Source organism: Esox lucius, chromosome 11 (assembly GCF_011004845.1).
Source record: "Esox lucius isolate fEsoLuc1 chromosome 11, fEsoLuc1.pri, whole genome shotgun sequence".
NCBI lineage: Eukaryota > Metazoa > Chordata > Actinopteri > Esociformes > Esocidae > Esox > Esox lucius.
Genome location: NC_047579.1, coordinates 10,316,479 through 10,344,286, shown reverse-complemented (window position 1 = coordinate 10,344,286; position 27,808 = coordinate 10,316,479). Strand labels below are relative to the sequence as shown.

The following is a 27,808-nucleotide window of genomic DNA, read 5'->3' as shown; positions in this document are numbered from 1 at the left end:
TAGTTATTCAGTCCACATTCTCAAATGCGTTGATTTGTTGTCAGTAAAATCTATGTAAAAGTTAAAGCATAATTGAATTCTGTGTTTGTTATTTAGTGGTATTTGATTATAGTAATGCTTGTTATTCTTCAGTTTGTATCTGATCCAGACATTGTGTCTTCTAGTCTTTGAGTCTTGATCCAGGAAGTGTGTTTCTCTCCATTATGTGCTTACAGGTATAATCAGAGAGAGAGAAGAGGGGACTGCCTCTAAAATGAGTCTTACTGGGGAGAGGGAGGTTGAGGGCTCTGCCTCTAAAATCTGTATTTTTGGTGAACATGACACCACAGCTAAGAGGTGAAATAATAATAATAATTTGGTTTGAGAATGGATTTCCACATCTGAGTTCAGAGTAGAAAAGTGACTGAATATTTCCCTCTGTTGTTTTGAAGGGTAAAACGGCAGAAGAGACCAGCCTCCCCTGTGCCCAGTTGTGTGTACATGAAGAGTGACTGGTCTATGGGTAAACCTTTGAACTTCAAAACAGGAGATTCAGGGTGAGAAAGAAAGAGAAGCTGGGTTTTGATTTGTTCTAGATACTGTTGTATCTGTTTACTAATGTTTAAATCCAGGTTTGTATTTAATATTGATGCTATTGGTGTTTTAGGTTAATATTTAAATTGTTTAACTAAACTTTCAAAATGTGTATTACATATCAGTGCTGTGGTTTTAGTATAATATTTATTGTTAACTTACACTTTTCATATGTGTAATAATTCTTTGTGTACATGTTTTTCAATAATAATTACATCCTCAATTACAAAATCAATATGTCCTTATTTTAACATTTAAACAAGACAGTTAAGAGTCAAAGATTCTGAGTTGGTTCAAACACACCAATCACTCCTAAGTCCATCATACAGGCAAACCAAAACAATGTACATACATTTAACAAAAGCATTTATGAAGATAACATTAAAGACATCATAATATAAACACAGAAACGATAATTTTTCCATCACTCACTGTTGTTTTTCTTAAAAAAAATATGCTATGAAAGTCTACCCTTATAAATATGGAAAACGTTTAGTCCTACTAAGGTACTTCCACTTATAACATGGAATTATGGTCTGAATTATGGTATTTTAGTGTAATAATTCAGTTGTTAAACTACACTTTCAACTTATGTATTACACATCAGTATAATCTTAAAATTGTTAGCTTACACTTTTCATGTGTTGTTTTTATTATCCATAATGACTTTATATTCTTAGTAATGACTCACGGGTTGTTTGTCTTGTATCGGCCAGCAGAGGGAGACACTTACTCTAGTAGTTGATTAACCCGCTCTCACTCTACTGTTGTTCTCACCAGCCTGTCTAGTAGTCAGTTAGTAGATAGAGAACAAGACAAATAAACAAAGGCTGAGGAACCAGATAAACATTATTTAAAACGTTATATAGAAGGTGAGGAATTCATAAAACATACGATATGAAACACCACGCTAAGCCGACAATATTTATGATATAATTGTTATTTTGTGAGAGCGTTTTTATAGTTTCATTACATTATAAATAGATGTTAGCATTGAAAAGTTGGCTATCGGTATCACACATGGGGCTATAATGTACATGTAATCTTTTTTTGTCAAACATAATACATTTCAAAAAATTCTATTGAGATTAGGAGATGACTTCCAATGCCTTTTTTACAAATAATTTTTAGTATCTTTGCGATTTAAAATTGTAGTATGGCCTTGACAAATGAGACTTATATTATATTGAAAAAAGAACCAGAGAATCAGTTAAATTCTTCATAAAAAATAATCTTCCATCTCAGACTCCTTTCATCTTCTCACAATACTATATCCAGGTCGATCTTTATGATCACCTTTGTGAGTTGTGGTTTTTACTTGTGAGTTAATGGGTTTTAAGAGCCCATGTTTCTATTGAGATACAATAGTCAGTGTTGGATTATGGTAGCAATTATAAAACATTGTTACTCTAGAAATCTGAAGCACAAAACTGTGTGTGAGTCTGTACAAACTCTGGAAGTGTAGATGTAATGTCATGTTTTGTCCACAGAGACCAACAGGAGAGATCAGAGTCTGAGATTCTCATTGGTGAATCTGTCCAGAGTCAAACAGACCTGTCTTCTATATTCAGTGTATGTGGTCCTGTTATGTACATTTGTTTCTGTATACCTTAAGTAAAGTTAATCTGTCAATCGTTCATGCATTTGTTAATATTGTTCTGATATTTAAATAACTTTATTTCAGTCTAATTTGAACTTGTTCTCTCTCTTTCAGTTACTTGAACAGAATATCATGATATTTGTGAAGAAAGAGTTAAAGAGGTTTAAGACAATGCTGAGTTCAGATCTCACAGAAGGATTTAGGAGTCAGAGGGAGGATGAGGAAGGTGTGGACCCTGAAGATGAGAAGCAGGAGAGCAGTGCCAAAGAGGGGGCTCTGAAGATCACACTGCATGTCCTGAGGAACATGAACCAGAAGGATCTTGCTGACACACTGGAGAAAAGTAAGTCTGACTTTACTGTTGAATGTTCCAAATGATATTATAGTGACCTTAAGACAACGTATAACAACCTCTTCTGTGTTGAAGAACTTAACATAGAAACAAGTGAAGAGACGAGAGACAGATATCTTACAATTAGAGGTGCACGATATATTGACTAAACACAGTTATCGCAATAACACGTTGATTAATATCAAAATTGAAAATGACTTTTCACTAGATTTGAGATTTAATCAGTTTAAATCTCAAATGATGAATGAGCTGCCAAGAAATACCATAGGCACCTTTACAAAGGCTGAAACACCAGACTCTTCTAGTGAACAGCAATCAGATTCCCTTTGCGGTAGATTACAAAGCTTTGTGTAGCTAGTTTACAATCCGTGTCCATGTGATCATTTGTTTTCAAAATGATTTTGCTTTTAGTGTTGATTAAGTACCATGTCTAAAAAGCCAATACCTGTGATTGTGTAATGTTGGAGTTGTGGTGTAGTGTTGGTTACGGAACCCGGCGCAGGCATTTCTCTCGTTCGTGGGGTTTAATCAAAAAAAAAAAAAAAACGAACACGAACGGACAACGATAACTAATATAATGTATCTTAACAACTTATACGCGTCTTAACAACTTATATCCAAACAGTACACACAAACAGCACACACAAACAGCACACACAAACAGCACACACAAACAGCACACACAAACAGCACACACAAACAGCACACGAACAGAATGACAGCAACAATGATCCACCATGTGGGGAGCAGAGGGGAAACATTTAAACACATACAAACGATACAAATTGGGACCTGGTGTGAAAGATTGAAAACATGTGACAGTCCGGGATGTGTTCGTGAGTGATGGGAAACTGAAGGTGCACGGAACGGTGGCGCTGCTGCTCACCTAACCGTGACAGATTGGCCCTGTTTGAGATTTGACAAGTATTTCTCTACTGTAGAGACTGAACCTGGGGGCTGTGATGGCAAAATGTAACAGTTTTATTCATTATTTGCAAATAAGAGAGACGCGTCAAACGCTTACAAACATAATAGTCCGAGGAGTCTCGAACTTAATACATGAACAGGCCGTATTTATTACAGTTAAAAGGGGTGTGGTAAGTTGTTGCTCATCTGTCTCGTGTCACATAGGTTTAACCCAAAGGGCGGGCTGTCCCCCCACCTTATCCTTCCTGCCATAATGTTTACTGTTGTGTTTACCTAAAGAAGACAATTGCTCCTACTTCCCCCCAAGGATCACATTCCTGAGGAACAAAAGGACTGACACTCTTCTTGGTCTAGGCAGGAGAACATGGTCAAAGTAGCTAATAATCCTCTGATATTATACAGACGTGTGTCACAATCAAAGTAAAGATTTACATACCAGCCAGTGGAAAGACAGACATTTCTCAAATGTACCTTAGTTCAAAATTTCCATAACAGGGCATATCCTAAGAAAAACTTTAGATTACATTGAAGTGCCAGAAAACCTGGTACACCAGTCTAATACTTGGTAGGTCTCCCACTGGAGCACCTATATCCATGAGGGAACGTTGCATACTCCTCAAGCTGATGTTTGTTGAGGGCCCAGCATTGAATGCAGATGTTATTTGAGGCAGTGTTGCAGGTCTATCACATGAAACAATTCTTGCTTGTTGACACTGGTCACGTTCTCCCAGTCTTTTTATGGCCATACTGCTGTCGTCAGTTAGATGTTTGGCCAGAATTCTTGTATTGACAGTACACCCTTTAAATGGTAGTGTGTGAAAATCCAAACTTCTCTACCTCTGAAATGCTGTGACCCATCTCACAAGCTCCACCTATTAATCTGGGTTGAAAATAGCTTAAATCGTGATAACTTGCCATTCTCATGGTGGAAACAGCTCTACATGCATCTACAGATGTCTATCCCTTTATACTGTATATGCACTGGCAGACACAACCAATGACATGCATGGCTGGCGTTGCTATGTATTTTTAATGGGCTCGCCTGGACCAGTTTTTCGGGCACTTCAGTTTAGATTCAACTTCATTGTCATTGAACAGTACAACAAAATGTAGTATCATCTAACCAGAAGTGCAAATAGAAGAGGGTAGAAAATGTACAAGAATTAAGTATAATATAAGCATTAAGTATAATATAAATATTAAGTATAATATAATTATTAAGTATAATGTAAGTATTAAGTATAGTGTACAAGTGTAAATGTGCACATGGCAGTTCTGAACCCCAGTTTGCCGCAAGTCTCTGTTATTTATTATAGAAACATCATTAATATCATCTGGGTTATTTATTTCAGATGAGCTTGCTGTGATTTGCCAACATGATCTCAAATCTAACCTGAAGAAGAAGTGTCAGTGCTTATTTGAGGGTATTGCTAAACAAGGGAACCCAACACTTCTCAATAAGATCTACACAGAGCTCTACATCACAGAGGGTGGAAGTGGAGGAGTCAATAATGAACACGAGGTGAGACAGATTGAGACAACAACCAGGAAACAAGCAAGACCAGAGACAGCAATCAAATGTAATGACATCTTCAAACCCCTACCTGGACAAGAAAAACCTATCAGAACTGTGATGACAAAGGGAGTCGCTGGAATTGGAAAAACTGTTTCTGTGCAGAAGTTCATTCTGGACTGGGCTGAAGGAAAAGCAAATCAGGAATTCCAACTAGTATTTCCCCTCCCTTTTAGGGAGTTGAATTTAATGAAAGGGGATCATCTCAGTTTGATCCAACTCATCAATCATTTCTCAGTTGAAACCAATGAAGCAAGAATCACTAACTACAACAAATACAAAGTTCTGTTCATCTTTGATGGTCTGGATGAGTGCCGACTGCCCCTTGACTTCCAGAACAACAAAAGGTGTTGTGATGTGACAGAGTCAACCTCAGTGGATGTGCTGCTGACAAACCTCATCAAGGGAAATCTGCTTCCCTCTGCTCTCCTCTGGATAACTACCAGACCTGCAGCAGCCAATCAGATCCCTTCTTGGTGTGTTGACCTGGTGACAGAGGTGAGAGGGTTCAATGACCCACAGAAAGAGGAGTACTTCAGGAAGAGATTCAGTGATGAGGACCTGGCCAGCAGAATCATCTCACACATAAAGACATCAAGAAGCCTCCACATCATGTGTCACATACCAGTCTTCTGTTGGATCGTTGCTACCATCCTTGAGCACATGTTGACTACAGATGATAAAGTAGAGCTGCCCAAGACCCTAACAGACATGTACTCACACTTCCTTGTGTTTCAGTCCACACACAGGAATGTAAAGTATGATGGGAAAAAAGAGACAGATCCACACTGGAATAAAGAGAGCATTCTGACACTGGGGAAACTGGCTTTTCAACAGCTACAGAAAGGCAATCTGATATTCTATGAAGAAGACCTGAAAGAGTGTGACATTGATATCAATGAAGCATCAGTGTACTCAGGAGTCTGTACACAGATCTTTAAAGAGGAATGTGGGCTGAACCAGGACAAGGTGTTCTGCTTTGTCCATCTGAGTATTCAGGAGTTTCTAGCTGCTGTATATGTGTTTCTAACATTCAAAAACAACAATAAGAATCTAATGGATGAGCAACAATCAACGTTCTTAATAATTCAGTTCAGTAAGATACCTGAAATCAATTTTCACAAGACTGCTGTGGATAAAGCCTTCCAGAGTAAGACTGGACACCTGGACCTTTTCCTCCGCTTCCTTCTGGGTCTCTCACTGGAGTCAAATCAGATGCATTTACGAGGTCTACTGACAAAGACCAGAAGCAGTTCACAGAGCCATAAAGAAACAGTCAAGTACATCAAGGAGAAGATCAGGGAGAATCCCTCTTCAGAGAAGTGCATCAATCTGTTCCACTGTCTGAATGAACTGAATGACCATTCTCTAGTGGAGGAGATCCAAAGATACCTGAGTTCAGGAAGTCTCTCCAGAGAAGAACTGTCACCTGCACAGTGGTCAGCTCTGGTCTTTGTGTTACTGACTTCAGAAGAGGAGATTGATGTGTTTGACCTGAAGAAATACTCCATATCAGAGGAAGGTCTTCTGGGGTTGTTGCCAGTGATCAAAACCTGCAGAACGGCTCTGTAAGTACAGTCATGTAAATTACCCCCCCCCCCCCCCCCCCCCCCCCCCCCCAACACAAACCCTCTTTTCACATCTACAGTATATTTACTGACATGACAGCACTGATGATTTTCTAAATAGGAAGCAGAGGCGTCGCTGGGATCACAATACATTTGGGGTTTAGCTGCCCCCCCCAGACAGGAAGTACAGGGTTGTGAATGTACACACTAGCAGTCTACACATCTACATTGTCATAATGCATCAGAATTATAGAGGAATAGATATGGGGCTATTTCTTTATTATTATTTTCTTTGGTCAATTTGAGATATGGGGCTTTTCATAAAAGATCTGTGGCTAAACACCCAGACGCCCAGGCCTAACAACACCACTGATAGGAGGTTACATTTGTGTGTCATATATTGTCAGTTTTAAAAGTATGTCCTTAATTAATGCTGACATGATAATGATGTAATATATAGAGGATATTCTGATGTTATTCTGAACTATTGTTCTGTTTGTGACATGATGATAATCTCTCTCCAGATTGTCAGGTTGTGGAATCACAAAGAAAGGCTGTGCTTCTCTGGTCTCAGCTCTGAAGTCAAACCCCTCACACCTGAAAGAACTGGATCTGAGTAACAATCAGCCAGAGGATTCAGGAGTGAAGAAACTCTCTGCTTTGATGGAGGATCCACAATGTAGACTGGAGACTCTGAGGTGAGTAATAGTAGTTAATTTTTATATTAAATATGACATAGTGAGGGGACTCGAGTCACATGACTTGACTCCTCCAGTCACAATTTTCAGGACTTGTGACTTGCTTGATTAAAGTATGAAAATGACTTGACATTGACTTGAGAACAAGTTACTTGAGACTTGACTTGACTTGAAGTGGAAGACTCGACAATGACTTGAACTTATAATAAACAAACATCAATACAATTATTTTATATGTTGTGACATCAGCACCACTAATCAGCGTATGTGCCTTTAACGCTGCACAATTCAAACCGCGCCAAACATGGCAGACAGTAACGTTAGTTGAGCTCCACAAATAGTATCGTTTGGATACAAGGACTTTGAACTGGACCGTGTGAATAAAAAAAGATTTGCCAGATGCAAAATATGCAACAACGTCAAATTTCATTTGTTATTTTAAGAACCACAAGGAAAGGTAAGAAAGTAATCTCTTTATATTCAGTTTCACTAAGATCTATAACGATTAAGTTACTAATGTAATGAATTAATCTTTTGTTTGTCATAATTTGGCCTTGTTAGAAATGTGACCATTATCATTACTGAATACGTCTGGTAAATAGATGTAAGGGAATTTGACTATAACAGTGGCATAGCCTGAATTTTAATGTTGATGGGCATCTTAAAATGAGCGGGCATGTATATTATTACACGTAGGCTATAATGTCTGTATTAAATGTGGGCATTTTCAAGTGTTTGTGGACTGCGTGTGGAAACTAAAAAGCATTGTGCTTACACCATAACAGTTAACTTTACTGCATGAAAGGCTAACATGGAGGCGCCGAAGTGATTACTAGCACCTAAACATTTCGAAGAGGTTTTTATTTTTTACTCATACAGACAAGAATAATTACAGCGTAATTACATATTAGGCAGTTTTTCAGTCACAATAATTAGTTTATAAGGTTGTTATTATTAGCCCTTATTACATGGATTGGCTGAATTCCAGTGCAGAATGCGTTTTATTTCTTGATAACAGACCGTTGCCATGAAAAAGAGCGCGTTGCTATGGACGCAGCAGGATTCTAACCAGAGACGGAACGGACTATTTTCTTTAGAGGAAGCAATACAATCGTTTTTAAATCAATAAATTCCTTTTGAAATCAATATTTTGTGTCAAATTATAGATTTATTTGGTAGGTAGTGTTGAGATAAATGTAGTTTAAATAATGCTGATTTAATAACCATGTATTCTTATGTTTTTGTTTTATTAAATTGTATGCTGCAGCCAGGTTAGGGAAATATGATTGAATACAATAACCATAAAGTTTAGAACTCCTTAAATTACACTCAGCCACACTCACTCAGACTTTACACCTGGCTCTGATAGAGAGACAGGATTAAAACCCCACAATTAACATACAAATGAAACTGCCCCCTATACAGCACAAAAAGACCTTCTGTCTCCAGCCCCCTGATGTTCTAGTCTAGGTTAGGACAATAGAATGTAAATTACTGTAACCTGGTTAAGATTTCACACCTGTATGCAAAGAACCTGTTGATCTATGACCGAGAGTTAGAGCATGTCCGTCTTCATTGGATTGGATTCGTCCAACATATCACCATGTCAACAAAGAACCAATAAGGATGGGTTTTACTCACGAGAGTGAAAAGTAACCGCCCCTGTGGCGGGAGTATTAAAACCAATGTTCGATCTTTGTTCGGCGCGAATATTTTGTGGAAGCTTGAGGGTTGAGCAAATATTTGACCGCTGCAGTGTATTTCATGTATTTTGACTTATCAATTCTTATTAATAAATCTTTGTGCTAAATTTCAATTTGGACCGGAGCCTCGTCCTTCTTCAGAAACTCTGATACACGTAAAATTCTTAACAATTGGTGACCCCGTACACGTGATTTCTGATAGGAGGACGGAGGAACGAGTAGATTCATAGGACTGAAAGGTTGATTCTGCCGCTTGACTCTTGCATGGGCCCATCTAAAAAAGGTAAGCCATTCCTGTTTAATCTAATTTGGCGTAGGATTATGTAGAAATATTAGATGTAAGAGTCAACGGCCATCAACCCGTAAGTCTATTCAAATCTGTAAAAGTTATTGATAAAAGTAATATCCAATTGAAAACTTTGTTGAAAATGATAAGTCAAAAGCAATGTCTGTGAATTGTGTGTGATTGTTTGTGATTGCCTTAAAAGCCAGAGGAAGGGTGCCTGGTAAGTGCGCATTAGAAGTCCGAGAGAGAACGGCCAGGGTACATGCTTAAGTTTGGATGTATGAGATCTTGAAAGAAATAGGCCTTGTTCAACATACATAGACCCTAATTTCATGTGATACGACCAGGGTAAACCTGTGGGGATTCCTGATTTTGGGTGGGCTACTCTGTTGAACATGTATACATTTTGAAAACTTATGAGATCTCGAAGAGGAGGCCTTGGGATGCCTGGAAAATTTCAGTAAATGTTAAAGGTCCGGATTGGGTCGGCCGAGTTTAGACTCAGTGAAATTTTAAATAAAAAAGACCGCGGGGCGGCAACAGAGTAATAGTCTCTGTTAGGCACGAAGATAAAACATTAAGACTTTTTTAAAAGCGAGCTGAAAAATAGTTGTAGGTAATCTACTTATTACAGCTGTGGAAGTAAGGACTTGGTAACGCTGACGTTGGCGTGACGACGGACGTAGATGCGCCATTGGAAGTGCTTTCAGTTTTTTCTCTCGTACTTAATAGCCAGAAATAGGAATCAATTTGAACATAGGTATAGTCGAATTGTGTGAATATACACTTAGGAAATGTACAGAGGCCTACTGTAAATATTTTGAAATAGAATGGTGTTGATAATTTGAGTCCGTGGCAGCGACTCGTGCAGGGTGTGTTTTGTGATAAACTGTAAATAACTAATTGCATAAATAAGATTGGGTTGTTGAATTGGGAGCGAGCGAGCTCAAGCAGTGTGGTTTTAAACAGGAGAAAGCGTCCATTAGCGCCAATTCTGTAGTGACTGGGGAATGTGGGGAGGATTTTTAAACTGGAAAAACTTATCAGAAAGGTCTGTTTGAAGTAACACATTCACGAAGTGAATTAAGTGTAAGAAAACAAACAGATCTTTGAGTTTTACTCTGTGGCAAAGGGGGTGGGGAAGTGTGTGTAAACTAATTGTGTATCGTGATTGGACTGGAGCAGCAGACTGCGTCTAGACCTGTGTGAGGAAGGTGTTTCCTCTTATGAACAAAAAGTAACACTGGGAACAGAGTGGAATTGGCTTAATTTACTCGATCCAAACCAACTAAAATAAATATTACAATCCAAATAGGAAATACTCTAATGTTAAAACAACTAGCAGTTAAAGGAGCAAACATTTAATAAATCTCCCTTGGGATTTACAGACAGAATCCCCTGATCCCCATTAGTGTGAACATTAGAACATCAGACCTGGAAAAGTAACAGAAAGAGGTGAAATCAGGCACCAAACTAAGATTTGCATAAAGTTAGAATCCTCCTTGAATTAGTACATGGCCTTTAGCTTCCTTTCCTTATTTACATAAATGTTCTAGTTTCTATCATTTCTTTAAGCAAATTTTTATCTAAACATAGATTAATGCTCGTTTAAATATCCAAGTTAGATCAATTTTACGTTTTGTTTTAAATTTCTTTTCTAGATTTCCACAATAGGTTAATTTCTTCTGCTTCTGTTTAGAATTTATTTGTATTTTTTAGAACTCCCTAGTTTCATTTATTTCATTTTATTTAGCAACTTCGAAAAAGAAAAGAGAAATCATAATAAAACTCACAATAGATTCATTTTACATTTTTGTTTAAAATTTTGTTTTGTTATTCCAAGAACTTTCTGGCCTCATTGACTTTTATTATCTTTAGTTTCAAAACACTTACTGGTCACAGTCTAGGATAGCACAATGGTGGACAAACAGCCCCTAGAGTTATTCCCAAACAAAATGACAGAAGACTGGAAGAATAGGATTTCCAAAAAATTTAAGAGGAATATAGGGAAAATAGTAACTTCAGCCATAACCAGTTTCAATACTAGTGTTGGGGTGTACTTGGAGTGTAAATTGTATAAATATGTTTGATGTGTTTGATGTTGGGAACGCGTTGTGGTACGTCTTTGGCGACAAAGTAAGTGTTTATTTGTTTGGACATGTGAACAAGTGTTCTTTTGAGTTTTATCAGGGTTTCCGGTGACTGGTGTTTCCTTTCGGTGACGGATGCGCGGCCTGGCAGGCTGTTTGGAGGCAGATGGACGTGGTAACGTATGAAAGTTGCAGAAGGCACAATATTAAGTTGTTTGGAAGGCGTAGGCTACGGTATGTAGAAAGTGGTGACTGATGGAAGCTTTGGGAAAGTACAATTTTCATATGCTTTAGCAAATTATGTGGTTGGGTTTAGTATGTCAGATTTGAGGGTTTTGTGGAAGTTGATAGAGGGATTTGAGAAAGTGTGGAAACTATAGGTTATTTTTGGAGTATTTTAGTTATAAGCACCTGTAATTAGAATGATGTCGTTTTGTTCCATGTCCTGACAACCATTCCCTTGCAGCTAGCCTATTGCGTTGCGATTAGTACAGGATTTTAGGCAGTTGGACTGCGAGATGGAGAAGTTGAGTGCTCCTGTATATAGTTAAACTTTATCTACCTCAACATGAAGCTGGAACTTATCAAGGAAACCTGATCACCTTCCTCGGTAATAGCCAAGCTTATTTAATTAAATATTACATGTAGTTCAAGAAACATTTGAATGTTATATAGGCGTTGATGATAATGTGTAAAACCGTAAGGCCCCAAGGGGGGTCTCACGGAAAAGTAGGTCTGCCTTAATCAAGGCCTACCACGTGGTACCTGACTGTTGCGTGCGGAGCTATTCGCTAGCACAAGTGGGTACGTCTGAAACCTAGTGATGAATTAGAATTTGGTACAATGATTTTCTAATCTGGTAAAATAGTCTCATGGTTAACGTATTATTTTCACTCTCCTCATATATTGAATAGGTGGTAGAATGAAGTTTATCCACATGGGGATAAACTTGAACATTAAGGAGACACGCTGTGTCCCAAGAGGACTGAATTTGAATCCAATATAGTCATAAATCTTAAAAGGGTAATAAACCTAAAGCGAGTTTACTCCCCACAATCAAAAGTAGATGTATTTTAAATGCTGAATTGAGTTTGGTTAATTAATATAGTTTCACTTTGTTTTTATTTACAATTATATCTGGGATAATACTGGTGTTTTCAAACCAATGCCTGATACTCGTTAATGGAGTAAATTCTAAAATGGTAAATTGACAAATGCACATATGGGGTATAGATGTGGAGGGGTTTAAGGCCTACATTGAGTTTCCTTTGGATTACTTATTGTACCTTGATTTTAGTGATGTCATGCATCTGGTTTCTGTCTACATTACCATTCTTACGAGTTTTCTTAATTTCCACCCTAATGTTTAATTGTTGTGTAGAAAATGATTAGCACATTTTTACAATCTGCAAAAATACAAGATGGGTTGGACACTAACTCAAAATCATCAGTTAACGAACATTGTAGGCTAAATTGATAGTATAGACTGAGGACCATAAACAAACAGTTGGCCTTTTTAATGACAATAATAAATGTGTGGAGCCCAGAGCTTCAGGAAGGGGGGTTAAATCAAAATCGCCTATTACTAAGGGTTACATTCAAGTGTTCAGTCTGGTCTCATCTATGGTCATTTCACCAACACAAGTACATTCAGTTTTGGGATAATCAAACAATAAGTGGAAGCTAAATACATTTTCCTCTCAGTAGCTTTAATGTTGACATTTATGATTTCGAATCAAATTGAAATAAGGGTGGAGACCTTAAGTCATCCAACATTGTTAATTGCTAGTACAAATTTGATGTCTTTGCATGACATATACATGAAAGTAGCGATTTTGGCTGTCCGCCACTAATTTGAATAACATAGACATACATCTGGAGTTGAGAAAATGCCCTAGACGTTAGGAGGTAAATTGAGTCATGATGTTTGTTTAGTCTCAAATTCGTTTGGCCGTTGCCTATGGAAATGCAAAATGTGTATATGCTAATTTGGCCTATAGGTTTTCTGGGTTCCTTCACACGAGCGAACATGTGGCATATTTGTTTTATTTTCTGATTTACATAAAGTTTTTGTCATTTTCATTTGTTTTTGTTACATTTTCGATCAGAAAATTTTTACTGAATGATTGTTGCTTTCACTTGGATCGTAAAAGCAAAGGGGGGAAGATATGAAATAATTGTCTATAATGAAAAAGAGTTTAACTTAAAGTTCAAAGGGATTTAAATAGGTATTTAGAGAGTTACATGAAGAATTTTGTTTTTTGTTTCATAGTTATAGCAGATAATTGGTTGCTGAAAAAACCTACATCCCTTAATGTCCGTTCACAATTTATCTAATTCGGTTTTCTGAAAAGTTTGTTTTATACAAAATCTAACATGGTTATGGTTGAGTAGAATACATCTTACCATTTTGAAATGGTTTAGCAAGAATAACTAATTTGATGGGATTGTTCAGGTATTTGATATTTGATTAGAAGTAATCCTTTTAATCTCATCCACTAGGGAATAAGTGGGTAAAAAGGTGCAGGGAGCACATTTGGTTATTCGTTACAGGTTTATACTGAGAAAGTAATTCTGCTTAAAGAGAGGTACAGACCCCATGGCGTGCCCAACTCACTGACACAAAACCAGTGAAATGGGTGGGGGGCTGTTCAAAATAGGTCTTTGTCTTGTTTGAGCTATTAAGGAGAGAAACACACTCAATGGGGACATCAAATTTGGTATTCTAACTCCAGGTTTATTTACATATTCAATACCTCTTCATTATTTTTATTTTTATCATTTAAGTGAAACAATGGTGAATTCGAACACAATCAGATGTAAATTATATAGGTGAACTGAGAATTGTCCATGAACTACTCTTTGAGAGTGATACTTCAATGTAAACAAACTATCTTAGCTGATGAGTAATTGAAACAGTGACGGGAAATGAGAAATGATGTACTGTTATTATTTGTTGGTTGGTAAACTAACTATAGAAAAGAGTGGAATTGTTGTTTTGCTACACTAGCAGAACAAGAAGCACCAGAAATGTTAATGTTTTAATGATACTGTTACTGTTTACAACGGATCTAATCTATTTAGTCAAAGGAAGAAGAAAGACATTGGGAATACGGTTTTGAGTTTTTGATGGAACTGGGTTACAAGCTAATGTCATGGACCTATTGGTGATGGTGTACTGTGCAGTTACAACTAATCTTCTCAAGGATGATTCACACTTCAGGTACCGGACATTTGAAAACAATTCGACTGGTTGGAGCCCACAGAGACTGAGCTTGGCTTAAAGGACAAGAGGCAGGTGGGCAGAGATAAGATGGACACACAAACAAACACACACTCACATACACACAGACTGGTCTACAGCTGCAAGCAGAGTCTACACTGAGGCGCCGCACATCTACAGAGAGGTCCCGGGTTCCTGTGAGCTGGACTAATCCTAGTCCTGACGATTCTGCCGTGAGATGGAGAAGGCAGCATCCAACCGAGCAGATGGGGGCTGAAGGAAAGCGCCGGTTCTGAACAACATCTACAGGGGCGCGGAAAAGATCTACTGCACAACATCATGCTACGCTGGTTGGGTCCATACCAGGTAACATCTCATCTGCTGTCCAGGTAGCTAAGAGAGGAACCTGGGGACGACGACACACTCTACAGGAGGGCTTCGGTGTTTAAAGATAAGGCACTGTGAATTAAAGTAATTACTTCCGACCTGGCCTGCACCTATAGAGCCCTTAGATAAAACTGGTCATCTTGGCATTCACAAAGGACAACACACAGATTCTCCTGGCCTGGCTGATAAAGCAGCTGGAATGAAGACAACAACAGCTGCATTGGAGCTATGAAGGACAACACCTTGGAATATACATCAGATTTTTATGTCCTGTTACACCGGTCTACAAAGAAATGGTTCACAACTGACTATCTGACATTTGGAGGAGCAGTACATTTGGGATGATCTAATTGGAGTCCAGAGAGAGACTGAGTACTTAGTTGACCATGCGGTGAACAAGTAGGTTTTGATTGAGATAATGGTGAATTTGGATTAGACACAGCAGAACCAGAAAACCTTTGTCTCTCTTTCTGGTCACATTGGATGCAGGATGAGGAGTCAGATAACGAGGTCGGAGAAGAAACTGAATCTCTTGTATAAATCATGGTGTACTCTATTCTTTATAACTTGTTTACATTCCTTTCCAGCAATCTACCATTAAGTATTTTTACAACTGGTCTACAATAATTGATGTTTACATTTGTCATATTTCTGTTTAGGTAATGATCTTATTCTCAGTGACATTTATAGTTATTTTCACACCATAAATGGTGTGAAACGGGGGATTGTTGAGATAAATGTAGTTTAAATAATGCTGATTTAATAACCATGTATTCTTATGTTTTTGTTTTATTAAATTGTATGCTGCAGCCAGGTTAGGGAAATATGATTGAATACAATAACCATAAAGTTTAGAACTCCTTAAATTACACTCAGCCACACTCACTCAGACTTTACACCTGGCTCTGATAGAGAGACAGGATTAAAACCCCACAATTAACATACAAATGAAACTGCCCCCTATACAGCACAAAAAGACCTTCTGTCTCCAGCCCCCTGATGTTCTAGTCTAGGTTAGGACAATAGAATGTAAATTACTGTAACCTGGTTAAGATTTCACACCTGTATGCAAAGAACCTGTTGATCTATGACCGAGAGTTAGAGCATGTCCGTCTTCATTGGATTGGATTCGTCCAACATATCACCATGTCAACAAAGAACCAATAAGGATGGGTTTTACTCACGAGAGTGAAAAGTAACCGCCCCTGTGGCGGGAGTATTAAAACCAATGTTCGATCTTTGTTCGGCGCGAATATTTTGTGGAAGCTTGAGGGTTGAGCAAATATTTGACCGCTGCAGTGTATTTCATGTATTTTGACTTATCAATTCTTATTAATAAATCTTTGTGCTAAATTTCAATTTGGACCGGAGCCTCGTCCTTCTTCAGAAACTCTGATACACGTAAAATTCTTAACAGTAGCCATGTAATAAGCGGGATAAGGTATAGCGAGGCGGTTGTTATAGTGAATACAAACCCTTCAGGCTGATTCAAGATCACTCCGCTTCGTCCCCCCAAAAAATTGTACCGCGGAGGAGAAAAATATTTGATTTTGAAATCGAGCTTCGCACCGAGCGCACGTCAGAAACAGAGGACAGTGTGTGTGTGTTCATCTCTTTAGTACTGTGACTTGACTTGAAACTTATAAGGACTCGACTTGACTTGCTTAGGGTGAACCCTTGACTTGACTTGACTTGCTTGATTTATCTGAACTGTGACTTGAGACTTGACTCGAGACTTAATGGTTAAGACTTGAGACTTGCTTGGACTTGACCATGTGTGACTTGTCCCCATCTCTGGTGATCATTAACATTATAATAATACAACAGAGGTGTTACACTACAACAAGGGACTAAAAACAGCTGCTGTTGTCAATGGGTGAACCTCCACCAGCCCTGAGCTCCCAGCAGGACAAAGTCCCTTAACACCTGGTGAAGTCCACTGTTAACTGGTACAATATAAATGTTCACTGCTATTCTATAATTAAACCAGCATGAATATATATTAGATTGAATATATATTAGATTGTTTCACCTGCGTATTGGGTCACTGTATATTTCACTGCTGCCTGTTTGATCAGAAATATTTCAGGTAATGTGTGAGTTTGTTGTGTTCAGAGATTCCAAATATACTGTATATATTCTAATAGGAAATATAATTGACTAATCAAAGGCCGTAACAGAACACATTTTACTAGATAAGTAAGTTGACTTAGTCTAATTATCGTTACAGTCCTATTTTCCAGGTTTATCAACCATTCAAACTAATTTTAATTTCAACCCTCTAATGTCCACAGATCCACACCTCTTTGTCTGTTTAATATCATTCCTGCTACTCCTCCCCTCACACATACACACACACACACACAAACACATTCGCACACACACACTTACTCTTCCTTGAACTACAGTACTGTATATTTATTGACTGAGAACATTAATTAAAAGTATGTCCTTAATTAATGCTGACATGATAATGATGTGATATATAGAGGATATTCTGATGTTATTCTGAACTATTGTTCTGTTTGTAACATCATGATATTCACTCTCCAGACTGTCAGGTTGTGGAATCACAAAGAAAGGCTGTGCTTCTCTGGTCTCAGCTCTGAAGTCAAACCCCTCACACCTGAAAGAACTGGATCTGAGTAACAATCAGCCAGAGGATTCAGGAGTGAAGAAACTCTCTGCTTTGATGGAGGATCCACAATGTAGACTGGAGACTCTGAGGTGAGTAATAGTAGTTAATTTTTATATTTAATATGACATAGTGATCATTATCATTATAATAATACAACAGAGGTGTTACACTACAACAAGGGACTAAAAGCAGCTACTGTTTTGAGTGGGTAAACCTCCACCAGCCCTGATCTCCCAGCAGGACAAAGTCCCCAACCTCCTGCCCAATGGGATTTTCTAAAGGTCTGATAGATGAAGCCCCACCAGACCTCCTATCAGACATGGAGGTGAAACACCCACAACCAGCAGGGCCTCCATGAAAACACAACAACAGATTATTACATTTTTATTTTCTCTCCAGAAGGGGTGCTGCTATGGATTATTTTCATAATGGATTCTTCTATACCTTAATACAAGATTATTTGAACAATCGCAAAAGTAAAAACATGACTCACGGTCTATGTGGTGTTTGCTTTTACATTGAACCAAAATCTAAACAGCAGGTAAAGTCTTGGTCCAGTGTTTCCCGAGCTTCTATAAAAGATCCCAGACACTTTAATATGGGCATACAGTTTCTGTATTGTCAAATAATGTAAAATCCATAGTTTTAAAAGTATGCCCTTAATTAATGCTGATATGACAAGATATAATATATAGATCAGGGCTGGGCAGTATTTTCACTGGGGGGCCACACTGGAAATGCCAGAGAGCATCGTGGGCCAGTGTCAGTTAGGTACGGTGTTGTGGGAGTACGGGAGGCAGAGGTAGTTGGTGTCCATCTTTTTAATCAAACAAACACAGAGCACAACAAAAACACAATGGAAGAAAAGGGCTGACTTCAGCAGCAAAACGAATGCAAGCAACGGTATAAGGTACTTACAATTAACAGCAACACACAAGACATCAAACATGAAAACAACAATGATCCACACTGAGAATTTAGGTCAATCTCCTGATCAACAAAAAGTTTGCATCATTGTTTTATTGTGGCGGCTGAAGAAAAAATATTAACATAATTAATATGTAAATAAATATAATTATTCAATATCTGTGCTGTCACATAAAACCTGAACTAAAATCAGATTCAACACTGTGACAGTAATGTCAGATTTATCATCTAAATGGCACCTTTACATAAGCTTGGCTATCATGTATGTTATAGATTTGGGAATCATTATTAAATAACTTGGCATGAAGTAAAGCCACAGTGCCTGTCAGTAGATTGACATCTACATTCCACTTCTAAAAAGACATGGGATCAAACAAAGCTTCAGACATCATTAATCACCTGGTGATCATGTGTAGAATAATACATCTCTACCAGAGAAACACTGGAGTTAAACATTCATAAAATACTGTAGATCCAGTGGTTGATTTAAGATGTGAAATTAAAACCAGACAAGCAAATATTCCTGATGTAGAAATGACAAATGCAGTTGAAATTATAAATGCAGCAAAACTATGTATGAAAAGTCATAATTGGCGCTCATACTGAGCCTTTTAAAACAACTACATATTCATCCACAGCTCTACATGTTGAGCTATTGGTCAGCTTTGATGATTTACATTCTAGTGTCATGTATTGGCAATGTCAGTTTTAAATGTATGCCCTTAATTAATGCTGACATGACAAGATATAATATATAGATCAGGGGTGGGCAATATTTTCACTGGGGGGCCACATTGAAAATGCCAGAGAGCATCGTGGGCCAGATTACTGTTTTAACCAACATGGTAACACTCTTAACTTGCTCATTATATTTATGCATAGTTTTTTTCCATGCAACACCGTTTTCATAATTCAACTTAACTTAATTTACTTTAACAATGTTTTTTATTATTATTTTCTGTTTATAACTGTTATTATGGCAGGCAGTGGCCTAAAAAACATCCCTTTTTAGGGTTATTACTCAACAGAAATGTTGCAACACATGTTTGCCTTAAAACGTTACTTTCAACTCAACAGATTAAGCTACATTACATAAGTGTATAACAGTCCTATAGGTATAATAGTTACAGTGGGGAGTATTTGATGTATGAAAAGTCCTAATTGTCACTCATACTGAGGCTTTTAAAACATCGACATATCCATCCACAGCTCTACATGTTGAGCTATCGGCCAGCTGACGCTCCTACCATTCTTATAACATCATTCTAACAATAGTCTACAGTATTGGGGATATCCGTTTGTTATTGATAATGAATGACGTGTAGCAGAAACATTTTGACATTCACCTCCTTGTGAATCTCATTAGTTCTTGATAATGAGGCTGTAATCTAATTAAGTTTCATATGTTTTGAAGCATGGTCAGAAAGAGCCATGCATTTGAAATGCTGGTTAAGGTTGAAGGACGCCTGAAGCTTCAAACATCATTAATCATGTGATCTAGTTGCTTGGATACAAGCCTCGACTCTTGTGCTGCCAACAATCTGGGTTGATATTTCAGAGCATCGGCTTTATGTGTCCCATCACTCACTGAATATAGGGGTTTAAATGATTTGTACATTAATGCTTTAGGTTTTTCTGTGTTTTACACAGCGTCACAACTTCTTTGGAAACAGGGTTGTACAGATAAACACCTACTACCCAAATACATGGATTTAATTCAACTTTCAGGTGTCTAAGACTTTTACACTGTACTGTATATTCCTATTACAAGCACCTTCCCTAATATCATAATACATAAAAAAAATATTGCACAACCACATCTCTATACATCTATAGATCTACTGGTTGGGACATTGAAAGACGTATAATTTATATTCTTCATTGTCATTTATGTGGATAGTTGACTTAGGCTGGACAGAGTTAGCATCACGCCAGGTTAATCTTTCGTCTTGGAAAGCAAAGAATTGACTTGTGTGTTTTTTTCTTTTTTGTAAACAGTTTTATTTTGAAAACATGGCTTTTTTTCAATTGAGATTTAATTAGCGTGGCTAGGTTGTTTGATTTAGTCATACATTTCAAACATGTGGTTTCAAAATGGGAAGTTACTGCTTCAAATTTACCAAACCTTTTGATCAATGATGTCTGAATCTCTGTTTGATTCAATGCCTTTTTAAAACTTGTTACAAAATGCTCCCAGTTCTGTCTTTTATGCCAAGTTGCTTTCACTCACTGACCCCCCCCCCGTTCTAATTGAACTCATAACCTCAAGTGATTTATTGCTGATCTGGAGATGTCACTATTGGGAACTGTTTAATGACTAAATTAATCTTTATTACCTATTTCATATTTGTTTACAATGTTGTAAGGGCTTAAGAAGCTTTGGTTGCCCATCAGAACTTTACTAAGTTCATAGACTTTTGTTAATGTGAGTCGTTTATGAAATCATGATAACATGATGATCTCTGTGCAGGCTGTCAGGCTGTCTGGTCACAGAGCAAGGCTGTTCTTCTCTGGTCTCAGCTCTGAAGTCAAACCCCTCACACCTGAAAGAACTGGATCTGAGCTACAATCACCCAGGAGACTTGGGAGTCAGACTGCTCTCTGCTGGTCTGGAGGATCCACACTGGAGACTGGAGAAACTCAAGTAGGTCCTGTAGAAGTTTTCTTTTCCATTAATGTGGCATAAAGTTGTCATGTTGTTTTGCTTTGTGTTAAATACAGACCTGCCTACCTGCACTCATTTTGCATAGCATGAGCACAGTTTCAAAGTCTAACTACACTGCTATGAAATCAAGCTGGATAATTGTGAATATGAGGAAAACACATTTATTATTTATAATGTATATTAATTATTATTTAAATATGACTGGACCATCAGTGTTAATATGTTCAGACATCAGCTGGTCTGTTTTTGTTTTGACTGATAATAACCACAACATCAACGTTTCTTCTACTTAACCTCAACTCTTGTATCCCTTCTGCTGTCAAACCCAATCTTAATCTCAGCCTCTCCCCCTCATATCAGCCACACTGCCTCAACACATGATCCACTGTCTCAACTTCCTGACAATGGTCACACTGACCTGTTGGATGTTTCCCTATCAGATGTAATTTTTCTTGTGCAAAAAGACATTCACCACTGTCTCCCTGTTCACCTGTGTCTTCCTGACCTCTGCTTCTAAACAGAACACAGGGTCCATAGTACCCCTCCCCTTCCTGACCTCTGGTCCTAAACAGAACACAGGGTCCATATTACCCCTCCCCTTCCTGACCTCTGCTTCTAAACAGAACACAGGGTCCATAGTACCCCTCCCCTTTCTGACCTCTGCTTCTAAACAGAACACAGGGTCCATAGTACCCCTCCCCTTCCTGACCTCTGGTCCTAAACAGAACACAGGGTCCATAGTACCCCTCCCCTTCCTGACCTCTGCTTCTAAACAGAACACAGGGTCCATATTACCCCTCCCCTTCCTGACCTCTGCTTCTAAACAGAACACAGGGTCCATAGTACCCCTCCCCTTCCTGACCTCTGCTTCTAAACAGAACACAGGGTCCATATTACCCCTCCCCTTTCTGACCTCTGCTTCTAAACAGAACACAGGGTCCTTAGTGCCCCTCCCCTTCCTGACCTCTGCTTCTAAACAGAACACAGGGTCCATAGTACCCCTCCCCTTTCTGACCTCTGCTTCTAAACAGAACACAGGGTCCTTAGTGCCCCTCCCCTTCCTGACCTCTGCTTCTAAACAGAACACAGGGTCCATAGTACCCCTCCTCTTCCTGACCTCTGCTTCTAAACAGAACACAGGGTCCATAGTACCCCTCCCCTTCCTGACCTCTACAGTTCAGAAACACCTCCTTTTGTATGAACAAGAAGGTGGGACAACATCTCACTGACCTTTGAGAAACACATGACTGGTCTCAATCAGCCTGGTCTTGTTCCTTTGATTAGTTCAACTCTGTTTTAACACATCTGGCATTTTTCCAACTGTCTAAATACATGGACTCAGTACTTTACTATCAACACAGTAGGTAGCTGGTGATTTTACACTCTCTTATACAGTGGTATAATTAATCAATACATCAACACAGTTCATTTCTATAATAGTCACTCAGGGTGACACATGCAGTCACTTTTCCTTCCCAATGTTCCTGCTTCTATCCTTCTATCCTTTTCCCTTCCCAATAATCTATCCTTAATTCCATCATCACAGTCATTATGGATAGTTTGTTCACTGTTTAAGGGACAACATTAAAACCTTATAATTCAACTATTTAAAGAGTAACTGGATGTACATTGTTAGAGATGAATTCCAGTGATTGGGAGGTTTGCACTTTGTATCTCTTGTGTCTTTTTAAGCATGTTATTTTTATATGGGGACTCATTTTGGGGTAATAAGTGGATTTCTATATTTCGTATGTTGCTTTGTGTTTACTTACTCATGTACAAACACAAACACACACACACATTTACACTTGTTCCTCTATTCCTTTGGAGAACTTAGACCTAACCTAAACCTAACCTAACCGTAATCCTCAATAACCTAACCTTTATACCAAAACGCAACCCAGCCCTAAACGCCAAACTGGTAATGACTAGGATACACCTAGAAGTTTTCCCAATTCTAACACTCTTATTGTACATTTTTCCTAAACTCATAATCCAGAAATCATATTTTTTACCTTGTATGGTGTGTTATTAGAGGAGGGGTTGTGTATGGTGTGTTATTAGAGGAGGGGTTGTGTATGGTGTGTTATTAGAGGAGGGGTTGTGTATGGTGTGTTATTGGAGGAGGGGTTGTGTATGGTGTGTTATTAGAGGAGGGGTTGTGTATGGTGTGTTATTGGAGGAGGGGTTGTGTATGGTGTGTTATTAGAGGAGGGGTTGTGTATGGTGTGTTATTGGAGGAGGGGTTGTGTGTGGTGTGTTATTGGAGGAGGGGTTGTGTATGGTGTGTTATTGGAGGAGGGTTGTGTGTGGTGTGTTATTGGAGGAGGGTTGTGTGTGGTGTGTTATTGGAGGAGGTCTGAGTGTGTTTTCGGGGTATTGTGTATTGCGTATGTGATTGGGATGTCGTGTATTGTGTTTGTGTGTGATTGGGGGGTTTTGTTTTGTGTTTGTGTGTGATTGGGGGTTGTGTATTGTTTATGACTGGGGTGTTGTGTGTGATTGGGGGGTTGTGTATTATGTTAGTGTGTGATTGGGGGGTTGTGTATTGTGTTTGTGTGTGATTGGGGGTTGTGTATTGTGTTTGGGGGTTGTGTATTGTGTTTGTGTGTGACTGGGGTTTGTGTGGTGTGTTTGTGTGTCATTTGGGGTTGTGTATTATGTTTGTGTGTGATTGGGGGGTTGTGTATTGTTTATGACTGGGGAGTTGTGTGTGATTGGGGGGTTGTGTATTGTTTATGACTGGGGAGTTGTGTGTGATTGGGGGGTTGTGTATTGTGTTTGTGTGTGATTGGGGGGTTGTGTATTCTGTGTGATTGGGGGTTTGTGTGGTGTGTTTGTGTGTAATTGGGGGTTGTGTATTGTGTTTGTGTGTGATTGGGGGGTTGTGTGGTGTGTTTGTGTGTAATTGGGGGTTGTGTATTGTGTTTGTGTGTGATTGGGGGGTTGTGGTGTGTGTTTTCGGGGTGTAACATTGCAGAGACGAGGCAGGATTCATGTTCTGGGAGAACGGAGGACGTTTTAATAAAAAAAACTAAGAGGTTATATGGTGTGTGTGTGTGTGTGTGTGTGTGTGTTTGAGTGTGTGTGTGTGTGTGTGTGTGTGTGTGTGTGTGTTTGTAGTAACAATTCTGATTTTCCATTTTCCAACATTTGGGTACAAAATGTATCAAGCCTTGAGTGACTTTTTCTCCTGTATGAAGTATGTTTGCACTTTCCATGTGGTCTATATTGTTCATTCTGAGACTGACTCTTCTGTGTTGTTTCATACATTAAAGGGATAAAATACCTCTAATGTTTGATCTCTAACACAGACTTTCAGTTTTCATTGAATAACAACGAACCCTGACTAGTGATGAACAATCATCTCTTTTTGAAGGGCTATTTTTGGGGAACGTTGGAAACCAATTCACATTAATGAATGAAACCGTTAATTTACTTACATTTTTTCATTAACTTAAGTGTAACAAGCGCCCAAGTGTAGATCGCAATTTAGATCATCATTTGATTAATCGTCTAACCCAAGTGTGGTGTGTTTATGAATGGGGACGGGGGTTATGTGTAATGTTTGTGTGGTTGTTTGTGTTGCAGGTATGTAAGGTGTGTGTGGTTGTGTGTGGTTGTGTGTGTGTGCATGTGCATGTCTGTGTGTGTGTTTGTGTGTAAGACAGGTTGTGTGTCACTGAATGACAGTCTGCTCCTCTGCTTCTTCCACAGTATGGATCATTGTGGAGAGTGGAGGTTGAAATCAGGCCTGAAGAAATGTAAGTGATTTATTATACAGAACACATATACAGCTGGTGTGTGTGTGTATGTCTGTGTGTGTGTGTATGTTTGTGTGTGTTTGTCTGTGTGTGTGTGTAAGTTTGTGCATATTTGTTTCATTCTGCATGTGTGTGTATAACATACAATATAATATAATATACCTTTGCCTCTGATGCATGTGTGTGTGTGTGTGTGTGTGTGTGTGTGTAATATGAATGATGATGATGTGTAATATTGTTTCTTGGTCTCATCCATCAGATGTCTGTGATCTCATACTGGACCCAAACACAGTACACAGATTCCTCTCTCTGTCTGAGGAGAGCAGAAAGGTGACACGTGGGAGAAAGGAGCAGCTGTATCCTGATCACCCAGAGAGATTTAAGGACTGTCCACAGGTGTTGTGTAGAGAGGGTCTGTCTGGACGCTGTTACTGGGAGGTTGAGTTGAGTGGGGGAGGGGCTTATATAGGAGTGACATATAAAGGAATCAACAGGAGAGGAAGGGGTGATGACTGTTGGCTTGGACACAATGACAAGTCCTGGAGTCTGGTCTGTGATGATGACTGTTACTCTGTCAGGCACAATAATAAGACAACTGTCATACCTGTCACCTCCTCAGACTCCCACAGAGTAGGAGTGTATCTGGACTGGCCAGCCGGCACTCTGTCCTTCTACAGGGTCTCCTCTGACACACTGACCCACCTGTACACATTCAACACCACATTCACTGAGCCCCTCTATCCAGGGTTTGGGGTTTATTATGACTCCTCAGTGTCTCTGTGTCAGATGGTCCCTGTGTCAAACACAACATGATGTTTCACTCTAATCATGGTCATGTTCAGTAGGACACTGTAGTTTTTCAACTCCTCTCTCCTGCTGTTTCTCTGCTTTTCTGCTTCTCTTCCACACACTCTGCTCTTTTCCTCTCCTCATCCTTGCTCCTCTCTCCTCTCTTCCTCTCCTCATCCTTGCTCCTCTCTCCTCTTTTCCTCTCCTCATCCTTTCTCCTCTCTTCTTTCCTCTCATCTATTCAACTCCCATCTTACTCTCCCTCTCTCACCTCCCATATTTTCTCATGTTCTCTCTCCCTCTTTTGTCTTCTTCTCCTCTACTTCTCTTTCTCTACTCCCCCTTTCCTTTCCCCTTCTACTCCTCTCCTCTCTCCCTCTCCTTGTCTCCCCTTCTGCTCCTCTTTTCCTCTCCCAATTTCCTCTCCTCTCCTTCTTTCCTCCTCTCTTCAACTCCCCCTCCTCCGTTCTTTTCTTTTGTTCTCCTCTTCCTCCCCTTCTATTATCCTCTCTTCTTCTTCCTCTTCCTCTCTGCACCTCCTCTTCACCTCCACTCTTCCTCTCCTCCACACTTTTTTCAGCCTGTTTCTCCCTATCTCCTTTCCACCTCCCTTCTCCCCCGTCCCTCTCCCCTGCTCTCCTCCTCTCATTTTCTCCCGTACATCCTGTCTTCCTCTCCCAATGTCTCACTCTTTCCTCCTCTTGCTCTCCTTTGTTCCTTTCTTCAACTCCCCTCTCCTCTCTTCTCCCCCTCTGCTCCTCCATCTTCATCTTTCCCTCTCCTCCTGCTCTGCTCCTTTCTTCCTTTCCGTTTGTCCTCTTCCTCACCCTCTTTCTTTCTGCTTCCTCTCTTTTCTCTCTCCTTAAACTCCTCTTTCCCTTTCCTCTGCTCCTCCTCTCCTCATCTCTCCCTCTGCTCCTCTCTGTCATCATCACTTCCTCACTTCCTCTCTTTTCTTCTCCCCCTCTACTTCTCTCCTCTCTCCCTCTCATCTTTGTCCCTTCTGCTCCTCTCTTCATCTCCCTATATCCTTTTCCTCCTCCTCTTTCCTCCTCTCTTCAACTCCCCTATCCTCCTCTGGTGTCTCCCTCTCATCCTGTCTTTCTTTTCTCTTGAATTACTCCTTACTCCCTCCTCTCTTCCTCCTCTCATCTTCTTCTCTCTTCCTCTTCCTCTCTGTTCTTGTCATCTCTTTCCTCCTCATCCTCTTTGTCTCTCATGTCCTCCTCTTTCCTCCCTCTCTCCTGCTCTCCCTCCTCTCACTTCCTTTTCTTTTCTCTTCCTCTCATTCTCTCTTCCTCTCCCAATGCCCATGTCTTTCATCAGGTTCTCCTCTCTTCCTCTCCTTTCCTCCTCTTCCTCTCCTCTTTCCTCCTCTTCCTCTCCTGCTCTCCCCATTTCCTCCTTCAACTCCCCCTCTCCTTCTCTTCTCTCTTCCTCTCTTCTCTCTCTCTGTTTTCATATATATATATATATATATATATATATATATATATATATATACACTCACCTAAAGGATTATTAGGAACACCATACTAATACTGTGTTTGAGCCCAGTCAATGTCATTGTCATTTATGCTTGAAACCATCTCATATATAATAAAATAGAAATGAATTACTATGTGTGTGATTATTGACTGAAAGCATTGAGATTATGTTGGTTATAAACAATGTCACCCAGCGATTTAGGAGATAAAATAGCACCCAATACAACTGGATGACACATTTAGAGGCACAGGGCCTGGCATGAAGATCTGTGTTTAAGGGTTAAGTACCTTGAGAACAGAGCCTAACATGGGTGGACCAGTAGATGCAAGGTTGCTGTTTCAACCCCTGGACAGAGGGGACCAGTTTTTGATGATGTGATTAGTTTTTTGCAGTACACCCTTTTCACTTATTGCAATAATATTTATTTTTGAAAACCCTTGTAGCACTACGGTGTTAATTATTTCATCATTTCTATACATGAACAAACTTGTTCTTTAAATTAGATACAATTGTAAGACTTTTACAATAAGTCACTCAACATTTCACCAGTGTTCTAG

General features: G+C 39.1%; 1 protein-coding gene across 1 annotated transcript; it reads left to right on the top strand.

The window, feature by feature from the left end:
- Window positions 1–115: 115 nt before the first annotated feature.
- LOC114840307 (NLR family CARD domain-containing protein 3-like) lies at window positions 116–27,808 on the top strand. The gene is made up of 11 exons (XM_034294909.1): window positions 116–336; window positions 432–536; window positions 2,064–2,145; window positions 2,288–2,516; window positions 4,805–6,593; window positions 7,118–7,291; window positions 17,534–17,707; window positions 21,016–21,189; window positions 24,928–24,974; window positions 25,234–25,755; window positions 27,801–27,808. The coding sequence occupies exons 1-11, from the start codon at window positions 254–256 to the stop codon at window positions 27,806–27,808; spliced, it is 3,387 nt and encodes a 1,128-aa protein (XP_034150800.1). The 5' UTR covers window positions 116–253.